At 29.9% G+C, this 13,320-nt stretch overlaps 2 protein-coding genes across 2 annotated transcripts in view; one reads left to right on the top strand and one right to left on the bottom strand.

The window, feature by feature from the left end:
- Positions 1 to 2,588: 2,588 nt before the first annotated feature.
- Positions 2,589 to 5,074, bottom strand: LOC107436704 (hexokinase type 2-like). The gene has a single exon (XM_016048502.2). The coding sequence runs from the start codon at positions 5,027 to 5,029 to the stop codon at positions 3,683 to 3,685; it is 1,347 nt and encodes a 448-aa protein (XP_015903988.1). The 5' UTR covers positions 5,030 to 5,074; the 3' UTR covers positions 2,589 to 3,682.
- A 2,928-nt stretch (positions 5,075 to 8,002) lies between these two features.
- LOC107436702 (cGMP-dependent protein kinase 1-like) overlaps positions 8,003 to 13,320 on the top strand; it is a 100,611-nt gene continuing 95,293 nt past the window's right edge. Inside the window, exon 1 of the mRNA XM_043045989.2 lies at positions 8,003 to 8,395. Coding sequence (XP_042901923.1) covers positions 8,033 to 8,395 — 363 coding nt within the window. The 5' untranslated portion in view covers positions 8,003 to 8,032. The remainder of the gene's footprint in view (positions 8,396 to 13,320) is intronic.

Here is a 13,320-nt window from a genome sequence, read left to right as displayed (position 1 = left end):
AGTCTTGTTATATATATATATATATATATATTCGTGAATTCCCTTTGAAAAACTTAGAGTAAACCAGGAAAATTCTAATGCTCAAATATTTTTTCTTCTTCAAAATATGAAAATGATATAATCCAGTAATAATTTCAAAATTTAAATTTGTAAAATTTTTTTTCAGCATTTGAAATTTAACGGTTTACTCGAAGTTTATCTGACTAAAACTTTTCTCTATAATATATATTTTCTTTCCTTTATCTTTTTCTTTTTTTTAAAAATTACCAATAGAAGTAAAACAGCCATAAAAAAGAAGAAAAAATTGAATATAATCTTATGTGGTATAGAGTCGCTCTCTTAAGTGACGTAGCGTAGCAACCGTGTATTGTGGTTAAAATACTACGAGCAAGATTAGACTACACAAAATTCAAAATTAAAATACTTTTTATTTAAATTTTAAAAGAATCAATAGAAAAGTGAAGATATTAAACTCCTACCTCTTATACGCTGAATGATTTATAATTTTTAAAAATAAAACAAGCACAACGAAATTAAAAAAGGAAAAGGTGTTTAGCACAAACAGAGAGAAAGAAAAATAAACTTCGCTCCATATCACTGTCGGATATGGGTAAACGATAAACTGTAAAAATTAAATTTTATATATAGTGTAATATTAAAGATAAAATGAGTTTAAAATTAATTATATTAATATTTGCAAACCATGTTAGTATTTAAATTATTACATTTATTCTTAATAATGAGATAATTTGTCAGGTGGGCGGTATTTTATTTATTCTTATACATGAACTATTTATGTACTTTCTTTATAATTATTAATATTTTTATTGATCCTGCAAATAATTTCAGAAGTTTTTTTGAAAAATTATTTACACGCCTCTGAAAGTAGGAGAAGTTTTCTAATATTGGGGTAATCTTCATAGGTATCAATGTAGTATCGTTGTGAGAAAATTCGATAAATGAGTGAATCATAATAAATTTTATTTTTTTCATGATATTGATTTGTTCATTCAACAGCAAATTTTCCAGCTTCTTCCATTGGTGGATAAATTTCTTCTGACAAAGCGTGTATAAATTTGACAGTGCCAAACATTAAACGAGTTGGTGGAAATTAAGTAACAGAGTGTGGAGTAAAATTATATTCTTCAGTTTATTAAATAATTTAGGCAAAGGAAATTCTTTTTGAAGAATCATTAATTTTACATTTTAAACGTGTAAAATGATTTGTCCTAATCGTTCAACTTTTCCATTAGTTTTCGGTCTGTGGGTGATAGTTACTAATTGTTTGATTTAACTATTTAAGAAATTTAAGAAATGGGAATAAGTAAATGCTGAAGGAATGCTTCTTTCAGGAATTCAAAAAATTTGGTACTAAGAGTCGATATAAGTTTCTGTTCTTATTGACTGAGATGCAAAAGACCACTTTTATCGAGTGTGAGGATGAATTATTAAGATAAAATATCTTTTAGTGGAATTATTATAAATAAAACCACCTTATCAATTGGAATTATTTCAACTGGTTTGTCGAATTGTCGGCATTGTCGAAAGTAAACCAAATTACTTTTGTCTAGGTTTTTTATTTCTCTGACAAGTATGGTAATGTATATTAAAATTTGTGCTACATAAAGTAATATTTTCCCAATTATAAAAAGGAGTATGTAAATTAATTATTATTATTATTTTTTTTTTTGAATTCCTGGCTGACCAAATTTCTTATAAGTAAATTTAAGTAATTTATGTCTTAAAGAATATGGAACAACAATTTTGGTTTTACCCTGGTTAAGCCTTTTTACCTTGGTTAATTCCTTCCCCTTGGTTAACGCTTTTTTGGTCAACCCTTTTTACATTAACATAAATTATTATTAGTTTCAACAGAATTTCCCGTTAAGTTTTCATTTTATTGGGACTCGCGAATTTAGTTTAACGGCAAAATATGTGAAAAATTGATTTTATTATTAATATCAATATTATTACTTATATTATCAAGAATATCCCAGCGACAACATGTCAGCATCAAAGTTTAAGGCGCCTTTTTTGTAATTTATGTCATAATCATACGTACTAAAATCAAACAGCAGAATAGCTTTCCTTTTAAATTTTAAAGTGAAAACAATGCTGAATTTTAATGTCAAAATAATGGGGAATTTATTACCAAATAAATAGTGAGGAACGTGTTTTATGCATCAACAATAACAAGACATTCCAATTTGGTGATAGCATAATTTTTTTCAGATTCCCCTTAAGAATGCTATTAGATGTAAGACACCTGAAACATTTCGCTGTTTCAATATTGCTCTAATACAATTTTAACTTGCATACATTCCAATACCATTTGCAATGAAAAAGAAAATATTTGGGGATAGACTTATTACCTGTGCAGATAGCAATGTTAGAGGTCAAACTCAAAACAAAAAATCCTCCTATAACTTATCAAATATTATTTTATTCGAAAATAAAAAATATTTATACTATATACAATGTATAAGTTCTACTAGCTTAGTGAAAACAATTGTCAAACATAATAATTAATCAAACATACCAACTTAGCAAATTGAAGATGAATTGTTCCTACCATATTTTGTATTAGTAATAAGCAATTCATTCGAATTTATTATAGCAACAATCTATTCCAATTCTAGAAGAGCAACCAAGGAAGGATGACAAAGCTAATGACAAAATATTCGAAGTGAGAACCAAAAGAGCCCATGGTGGAATACCTTAAACTAGCAACATCGCCATTTTAGCATGATTAAATATAAATAATTAAAATTCTGAAATAGTTCTTTTAATACACAAATATCATTTCAATATATGAACTATTAGTTTTATAGACTCGTGTTAGGTCTTATTCAGTTCAAAGTAAAAGAAGAAAAAAAAACACTTCGGAAACAATACCTCACTTCTTTCGATAGCAATGTCAGATGCGTTAATAAGAACAGGTAAATAGGCGCAACCCCTTCTTGCCGAAATTAAACTCATGTACCATTTTACCGCTTACTGAGAGCAGGTTACTAAAACACTTTGCCGCTGGTTATATATTCTATTTTTGTATTTACGAGTTTTGATGATATTTAAGTTGCCCTTACTGTACGACAATAAATTCCGAATCGTTACCTGATTTCACTGTTTTTCAAAGTTTATTTCATTGATTTATATTATTTTACAAGCATTTTAAGGTATTCTTCCAAGGTATTCCATTCGCAAAACGATGCTATCATTTTTTTCATGTATTACGATACTTTTAGTAAAAGCGGCACCATATTATGGAAATAGAAAATCGAATGTAACAAAGTGCACAAACAAAAAAACCTTTAGAATTGATTCCGAAAAAAATTGACCCTAGATTTATTAAAACTAATTGTATAAGAACTTCTAGAATAAACTTTTGAAATGTTACAGAGTTCAGATATTATATTTCTTTTATAAAACGTACATACTACATTTGCAATGTACATTCTACTGCGTACATTTGTTATTTTTAATTGTTTTTCTTATCTAATGTAACTCTGAAAAAGTTAACTCGAAACTTTTAAATTATTTAAAAAACTGTCACAGCAAAATGAACTTTTGTTTAAAATATATTGTAAATAAGTAAGACTATAAATTAAGCCATGCGTAATGAAATTGCACCAGAAAGAAATTTATCAAAATGAAAGCTAATAAGTTTTACCACGAACAGAAATTATTCATTTAATTCGTTGAGTCTTTTGGCTACAGCGGCTACCAAAGCTGCACCTCTCCCGCTTCCATCTTCCGATAACATCAACTCAAATTCATATTTAGGATCAACGAGTTCCTTAATCTTGTCTTCCATCTTCGATTTAAACAAAGGATGATACCGATAAACAGATCCATCCACGCCAATGGTTGTAAAATTCTGTTTTCTCTTATTTAATATAGTTGCTACACCAGCAGATACCAAATGAGCAGCTCTAGTAGATACCAAACAACAGACAAGTTGTGCAATTGAGCAATCTTTCTCAGAAGGTTCCTTTATACCCATTTTCATGAGAATTTCTTCTGTTGCCTGTTCACCTCTAACGTCATGTTCAATAAAAGAAAGGTACTTTGTTTTGAAGGCATATTCTTCGGACAATTTTTCAGTGACGATGCCATTGTTAAATTCACCTTCATTGGCTAGTTTGATAATAATTCTCCGCACAAGTTCACCCATGTACATTCCAGATATCATTTTTTCAAACAACTGTTCTCCAGGGTTTATGGATGCCTCATCTACCTCTTGATCAAATGGAGTACGCAAAAAATCAATGCAGCCATTGTCGCCAAATGCTCCCCATTCGCAATTGATGATGACTTGCCGTGGTTCTTCTGTGTCTTCTTTCCATTTTTCAACGTTTTCCAAATTTTCCATGTAGCAAGCGTTTGTACCGGTGCCGATAATGACACCGACTCTACAATTTTCATTTCTATGGGCACATGACATAAGAGTACCAGTTGTATCGTTCACAACTGCTATAATGTCGATATTAACGTCCCCTCGCCTACTAATCGCATCGCGAAGCAATTGCACCACGTTTTTCCCTTCAACACCGGGACACCGAAATCCCTTTGTCCAGCGAATTAGAAATGCCTCTGTTAGGCCTTTTTGCACACATGGAAAGCTAAATGTAAATCCTAAAGGTAAAACTTCTCTGTCCAACTTGTATTTTGTTACGAATTCAGCTAAGCAATTAGCGATGCTGTCAAACAGAGCTTTACCTGGTCCTGTCATTGTCGATTCTGTTAACTCAAAAACTTCGTGAGTCGTTTTGAAGTTTCTTCCCTCTAATTCGATAAATAAAATTCGAAACGTACTCCCTCCTAAATCTAATGCAAGAAATTTTCCTTCTTCCTGTCCGTTTGGTATATCTCTCACGAAACTCGGCAACATTTTTACACTCGAACTTTTATCTTTAGATAATCCTTTATTGAATTCATCGAGCAAGATGTCTGATACTCTTTTAAGCGTTTCAGTGGAAATTTCAAAACCGTGCATAACTTCATGGACCCTTTCTCGAAAATCACTCATTCCTTTGAGTTATGTAAATAGAATATAGTTTAAAGGGAAACCAAAACAACTAAGACTTTTTAATGTTTATTGATTGTAATGGAAAGTGTTTTTGTTGTGTCTTAAGTAGCTGCTTTTGTCTCTATTGTTATAAAGTTGCAAACCATAATTCCTTCGGTTACCATCGGCAGATATTTTTTCTACTGTAAAGTTATCTCAGCTCGTGTAAAACTTTATTACATGACCTTCAGGAACGACCTGAAGTTGCGATATTACTATTTTATAATAGGTTTTGGCGGAGTACAGTACAGTATTATGTGCAACGAGAAGAGCGAAGGAGGCAATCGCTAAATGGAGCGAGCATTCACTATTATTTTAAATTTTTTTACCCCAGAAGAATTCATTTACATATAGCGAGTTTAAAATATGGATTTAGATTATTATAAATGCATATCTTTAAAATGTTTAATTAAATCGGCCCCTCGAGTGATTACTCTACTCTTTTTTGTGACATCTAAACAAAGAGTAATCCACACACCTCTGTACGCCACACATTTATGTACGCCATTATGTCACACATTATATATGTCACAAATGTACGTAGAAAATCTCTTTTTAGACACTATAAATTCCGATGTACGCCATTATGTCACACATTATATATGTCACAAATATACGTAGAAAATCTCTTTTTAGACACTATAAATTCCGTCCCCCCCGAGTCGCTATTTAATTAATAGTTTTAAATATTTTTTTGCTTTCTTTTATGAAAGAGTATCTTTGTAAATAAAATAGGTGACTCATTTTTACGCAATTTTCCCCAGTCCTCCTCTTCCCGCCTTGCATAGTTCGGGCAAATTTTGCTTTTTCCATACCAATACGTTTCAATAAAAAGTTGCATTATACTTGCGTGGGGATCAGCAAGATTTGTTGATACCATGGTAACAGGGAAGAGAAAGTTGTGGAAAGAAGAGAAATCATGTAGCGTTGAGACTATTCTACTAACAGTATAATTCATGAGAGTATAAAATCATAATTGTTCCTCACCTAACATCTGTCACAATAATTTTTATATTTATTTCTTGGAACAAATATCATAATATAATGCAATTTCCTTTTTTTAAGTCTTCCACGTTTTACTTTGCTAAATTGTCACTTAGTACACTAACTGCTTTTTTCTTCGTTATTATTTACCATTTCAGTTGTCACATTCATCATTAAAAATTAAAATAGTTCGAAAATTAATCTTACCAAAAGAAAAGTTGACTATTCAACTCGTGTTGATCAAGATTTACCACAAACACAATTTTTCTAACCATATGACAATTAGTAAGTTTCATTTCATTTTATTAATTGACGTTGGCCTAGCAAAATTTAAATTTATAGAAACACGTTTTAAAGTATAAATGTGAACAATAAGAACATGCGTTTTCATATTTTTCTCAAAACCAAATTGGTTGATTTCATTCATCTCTAAATTATTCATGTTAATTTTATTTGTAATTATTTTTGGCAAACAAAAACATTGCAGAAATCTAACGCAGGTAACCAAGGATAAATAATAATTAAAAGCATGCGTTAAAAATTCCATTTTCTGTTAAATAGAGATCCGGGTTAAAATCCCAGCGATGGTTGGCCGATACGAATTCCGCATCCGGCTCGCACCGACTTCAGTGCTAACGTAAAATATTCTCAACTATAGATGAATCATCGGTTGGTGTCCCCTTGCCATCAGGCTAACCGTGTGAATATTTCGTGGTTTTCCTCTTCACGTAACTCAAATGCGGGTTAGTTCTATCAGAAAAGTCATCCAGGAAAGCAAATTTCTTCCAATACTTGATGTAAGAGTTCCCTTTTCTGCTGGATTGGGTTCAAAATTACAAGGTTACGGAACTAAACATTAGTAGTCGTAAACCCAAAATTGGGGCGGCTTTTCAACGACGTTTATAAAAACAAACATTTTGTTTTAAATGTATAGGTAAGAGAACGAGTGACGAGAATGTGAGCTAAATAATTATTTGAATTTATTTAAAAATATTAAATGAAGACAATATGTAATAATTAAGTAAATTAATGACATTAAAATAATAAATTGAATTTATTTAAATCAGGATATTGTTTTGCAAACTTTTTATACCACGTTTCCTTAAAAATAAAAAAAAATAAAGAAATGGGTTTAATAATTTTATATAATATTATGGGGTTAACTTATACCGTGAACGATCGCAATCAAGAGAATGTCAACTTCCACCAGTGAATGTTAACAATCAACTATTTATTATCAAAATAGTTTACTCAGTTCACAGAAGCTGCATTTTTTTAAAAATATCTTTTTAATAGTTTCGTATAAAATGTTTTGCTTTTTATTTCGCGGTTATTGGTAATAAGAAAATACTTGTATAACATAATTTAGCTTAAAAAGGCGAAAAAACATATTGAGTGCAAAAATAATTCATAATATTGCAAATTTCACTGGGTAATATGTAACAATTTGAAGGAAACAACTTTGTTTGTTCGAGATAATCTCTTGTTTTTCTTAGTTTAATGTCGATCTTATTGGTATAAATCTCGAAATTCGATTATTTTACAGAAACTTTTAAGTATAATAATTACTTAAAGAAATTAATTCTTTAAGGAATGAATGTCGAATGTCAGTAATATAAAATGTTTACTTCGATTATTCATAAAACTTTATTTTTCACCGAAATGTAACAAACTATTGTAGATATTAAGAATTTAGTTTCTATATAAATTTTCAATGAAAAGTGTGCATTTTAAATTATGCATCGGGTGTTTATCTTTTTATAAATGATTATATAAATTAGTGATATAATGAAATTCATTTATCTTACAAAAAGAAACAGAGGGTATGACTTTAGTGTTTCCATGCTCTAACAGATGGCGATAGCAAACTTAAGACACGAAAACTCGTTGCTAAGCAACACGTCTTTGGGATCTCTAGGATCTACTAGTAAATAACAACTGAACATGATTGTTCCAATGGGGGTTTCGTAATGGTAGAGAATGGCCGAGTCACGGACTGAAGAGGTGCAAGATCGGAGTTTGTCCGATGAGGAACAGCATTCTTCTACATCACGCCATAAATCCAAGCCCCACTCCCCTCTCAGACGGGGCTTGACTAAAGTCTCGAAGTGGGTACAGGTCGCTCGAAAAGCGTTAGTGAATAGTTCCGGGGACAATACAATGGGGCACGTGGTCTCTACTTCATGCGATTCGAGTCAGGATACTTCCAAAAACGCAAAGGATGCACCGAATTGGAATTTATCTATTCCTGAGTTGTTAAATGAGATTGAGAGATTGAAGACTGAGCTTGAGGAGAAGGATGTTATTATTGCTGATTTGAAAAATGAAGTTATGCAAATGAAGGTAAGTTGAAATAGGATTAGAACGGAATGGGCAATATAATGATAAGCTATATATTTAAACTTTTCCAGAAAGCGGATTTTTATTATTTTTTTTATTTTTTTGTAGACAATGAGATATTCGAGTCTTTTGTGTTGTTATAAATTGGAATATAAAGCATCTGTTTGGAAACAATACGAAAGAACAGTTGGTTGTAAAATGTTACGCATTTCTTAACATTGTCTAAGACTTTCCATTGATCTAAAAATGTGCATATATACATTGCTTGTTATAAAAAAACTTCCTATCATCGTAACGTGAATACAGTTTTTGTTTTTAAATTTCTTCTGATGAAGCTAAACTCAACAACTATATTCCCCTCTAATTTTTACTTGAAACAGCCTAAAATAATTCAATAATAACTTTTTATTAACAATTGAAAAACGAACGAGAATGAACTACATAAATTAAGAATGAAAACGTTTAAAATCAAATAAGATATTCCGTTTTGTAATAAATTCACTTCTAGCAGTTTTGAACAAATATTTGTTAGTTTGAAAGATGAAACTAAATAAATTATAAATTTTTAAATAATCTATAGTTCAAATAAACAAATAACTTTTCAGAATTTCGTTAGGTCATTAAATATAGCTTTCCAAACTCAAGAAAATCTCAGTTCATATAATTTAGGACGGTCTCCAAAACATATAGTTTATATAAGCATTGTTAAAGAATAAAAATTGCTTATAAATTAACTAAGTGTATTTGAGAAAAAATATTTAAACTTAGGTATACAGAATGTATAAAAAATAAAAAAGTAATAAAAGAGAAGTAATTTTAATTAATAAAAATCTACAATTAAATATTGGTCAACAATTGGAAATGGAGTGGAATTTAATAATTCTTGAGTCTTTTATATTTGTTTAAAAAAAATTAATCAAGTCTTTCAATATATCTATCATCTAACTAATTCTATCCAAACATGGTTCTGATGACCTTAATATTCCCTTTTTATGGAAGATCTGACCATTCAAATTTTCTTAGAGTTCAGCTTTTATCCATACCTAAAAAGATAAGTGGAGTTGTTAATTTTTCCTTCTCTCAGTTTGTGGTCAACACCACAAATACATACATTTTTTAAAATGTTTATTTAATATTTGAAATTAGGATATTCCTACACAAGATTGCTGAGATTTGGAACTATTTTCATCTTTTTGGGGATAATCGACCCTTATTCAGCAAAAATGTTCTTAAAAATACTGAAGTCCTGAACTTCAGAATAACGACCATTGCGTCATTTTCTTAAATCGCAGTAAACTATACTGAAATCTTTAACAACTTCAGATTAAACCTTTTTCTCATAAAAAAATGTGTCAATTTTTTTTTAATATTTCATGTTTTTGAATTTTTGCATTTTTGAAGTGTTTATAGAAACTTTCTATTTTGAAATTTATTTGAACTGTGTTATAATGAAGGATAATATTTCTTAGTGAAAAACTTTTGTCGTGTCGTGTACTTCAAATAAATGACTTAAAACTGAACACAAACTGAAACAAGAAATCGTAAAAACTGTTAAGAATGAAATTCAAATTCTTCAATTTATTAGTCGCTACTGTAACAATTTTTTCTACAGCATTTTAATCGTGTTACATTTTTATCATTTTTACAAAAATGTGTGTTTTTTTTTCATTTTTCATATAACTATTATATACTGCTTAGGTTAACATTGCGAATTTTTAGTCTTTTCATGTTGGTTGTGGTTCTTTCGCAGAGAAAGTATTACAAATAAATTAAATTTTTAAAAATTTTTTTCTAGATGGTTCACATTTTGGGGAGAGGGGATGTATCATAAGCAGCTTTAACAAAACTTTTTGGGTTATTTCTTTGTCTAAATTCATTTTTTTAAAATTCATTATTCAAAACGAAACCCGTTCTTAAGGACCAAAATTGGTGAATGTTGATTTCCACCGGTGAATGTTGACAGTCAAATAGTCGCTTTGGTAAATGTCCGAAATATCGAAATATTTACTAGGTCTTGTTAAGTGCCACTGTCTGGTATACATTTGTACCGTATGCCCTACATCAATGTTTTTTTAAAGTCAAATGCCACTGCCCAATATGCATTTAACCGGTACTCCGAACACTGATGTTTCTCCCAATCTATCTCCAGGATATATTAAAATGTCGAATAAATATAATAATATCAACGAATAAATTAATATCAAAGTAGATATAACAAAAATTTCGGACATTCACGAAAGTGACTATGTGATTGTCAATGGTGAAATTCGACATTCTCTTGATTTTTGTTATTCATGGTATTTTGTTATTCATGTTATTCATGATATTTGTTATTCATATATATATATATATAATTATANTATATATATATATATATGTATTCCATTCAGCCTGACATAACGCATTTATGCATAATTCTGCATAATGACTGTAAAACTTTTAAAGCAATTTCCCTTTTCGTATGAAATTTCATAAGAAGTCTATGAAAATTTTTCTTTCAATATAACAATTTTTAAGGAAACAATGACTTTTTTTCAGACTACCATTATTTTCATGAATACACTAATTCTAATTATAAAAGGAATGCGTTTCATTCCCGAAAGAATTTCGTGATTTTGAAATGCGGATGATTTTTAACATGCTCTTGTTTTGATTTTATATGCTGCATGAATTATTTTTACCCGCAGACGGGAGTTAAAATGTATTTCGTTCTGCACAAAATGTTTTGTTTATTCTGCAAGCAAAAAACAAAAACCATCGTTTTTCGGTACAAGAAGTTATTTATTTAAAACTCTAAACTAATAGTTTGAGCTTTGCTGTTAAAATAATCTCTTTCAACATAGAAAGTCAGAATTTTTTGCAAAAAGTGCTTAGAATTTTTTGAAAGCTTACGGAAATAAAAATAAAGCATAGGAGACTTATTCTTTTTGTTAATATTAAAGCACAAATGTAACAAAAGATTGGGTGAATGATTGTTTTATTAATTTTAATTTAAAGCGTTCAATAGTACATATTTTTCCATTCAGAAGTAAAACAAATACCTGAATTTTTGTGTTTACATTCAGTTATAGAGTTTTTCAGTTATAGAGTTTTTCACTTGTATACTCAATTGATTGATACTTTCATCCTCCATTTCACTATTTCTAATTCACATATTTAATCATTTACGAATTTTTTCACCTATCTATACATACTTATTTCTCTTACGCAGTGATTGAATACACGTTCACGTTGGCAACATTTTCGCGTTATTTACGAAGTTTTTTCGCATTATATACAAATTTGCGTTCGTAGCATGGTAGCAAACCACTGAAAAATTAAACTAATAAGCGTTCATACTCAAACGAACATGTTTACAAAATTTCTGAATGAAAACTCCCACTAGATTCAATAAAGTGAGCAATAAATTAGAAGGAAATGAAAGATTAGCAACGAACAGTTCACAGCAAACTGTATTATATATTTTATTATTAATAAGTAAAGTAAGTAACCTAACAATTTTGTTTTAATTAGGCTTAGTAATTGACACAGAAGACAGATGCATTTTATCACCAGAAATAAGCCAGAAATACGATACCCATTGATTTAAACTAACGTTTTTGTTTAATCCTGATATATTGCCTATACTAGCCGCCAAAGGCGGCCAGCTTGTCCGCCACGCTAAAGGTTTTCACAAATAAAGTTTTTTAAAACATAGCGGGAAATCTGAAGATTAGTGGACAATTAAAGTGTTCCTGTCCTGCAATTTTGTCTTCATATCCAGTTCTGCTGCAGATGTGTTTTAGCTCTTGAGGATGTTTGAAAATGTAACTTTGCTATGGTAACCTAAGGCCTATGGTAACCTAACCTATAATATAACTATCAGGTGGAGACTTGTTTTTTTTTAAAAAAAAGGGCCTCAGAAATTGTAAAAGCATACAAAAGTTGCTTTCGAAATCATCATTGGCCAATAGCTGAAAACCTCTTCTAATCTTCTTTGATGTTTCTCTGATACTTCTTGGGCTCTAGAATTGCTTGTCGAAATTCGGCCATGTTCCATCCTTCTCTGACGTTCCACAGACGTTTCTTGGGCCCTTCTTCTTCTTTGAGAATCTCTTAATATCTTTTTCTTTGACAAAATACAAAGTTTTTCGGAAGGCGGTTCTGCCATATCAGTAATCGGGATTTTAAGAAGTCAACGAATACTTTAGAACAACAATTACTATGAAAGCAAATCATGAAACTTCAATATTAAAATCTAAGTGCTTACTTGCAAACTGAAACTTTCTGAAAATAACTAATTACAGTTAATAAAAACTGTTAAAATAAAGAATAGAAAAACCAAAGAGATCCAAGATAAGTGTGATCGTTCCTTCAAAAACAATTAAATTCCTATTTTATATATTATATAGCTACAACGGTTAAGAAAAAAAACTAAAATGCTAAATACATGAAAAGAACACGAAAACGAATTAATTTTTTATGGTACTACCTATTTCTATATCGCTACAAAAGTTATCGTCCTCGCTTAAGGGAAAAAAAATAGAGCGTGGAAAGAAGAAGAAAAACTTATTATAACAATTATGAACAGCGACAAATATATCAAAGCGAACCGTTCTATTTACGTGGCAGCATATTCGATAGAATATGCTGCCACATTTTTAATACAAAAGTTAAACTTTTCTCCACTTTGATAAATGTAAACTAATGCGAACTTTACAATTAAATTATTAATTCCTTCGTATATTAATGGCTTAAGTTGTCGAAAATTAATATTTCAATTGTAAGGTTCGCATTAGCATAAATTTATAAGAGGGAGAAAAGTATATGCATTTTTTAATAGTTTTTTGAATATGGCTCTTTGAAGACGAAAAAGCAGACGAAAAGCATAGACTTACAAAATGACTGATAACTAAATAACTAATCAAAATTTTTGAAAAAGAAAAAAA

The sequence above is a fragment of the Parasteatoda tepidariorum genome, chromosome 4 (genome assembly GCF_043381705.1).
Source record: "Parasteatoda tepidariorum isolate YZ-2023 chromosome 4, CAS_Ptep_4.0, whole genome shotgun sequence".
Taxonomy (NCBI): domain Eukaryota; kingdom Metazoa; phylum Arthropoda; class Arachnida; order Araneae; family Theridiidae; genus Parasteatoda; species Parasteatoda tepidariorum.
This window is presented reverse-complemented; position numbering and strand designations above follow the sequence as displayed.

Coding starts and splice junctions, on each gene's coding strand:
- LOC107436704 (XM_016048502.2), bottom strand. CDS start 5,029: ATGAGTGATTTTCGAGAAAGGGTCCATGAAGTTATGCACGGTTTTGAA.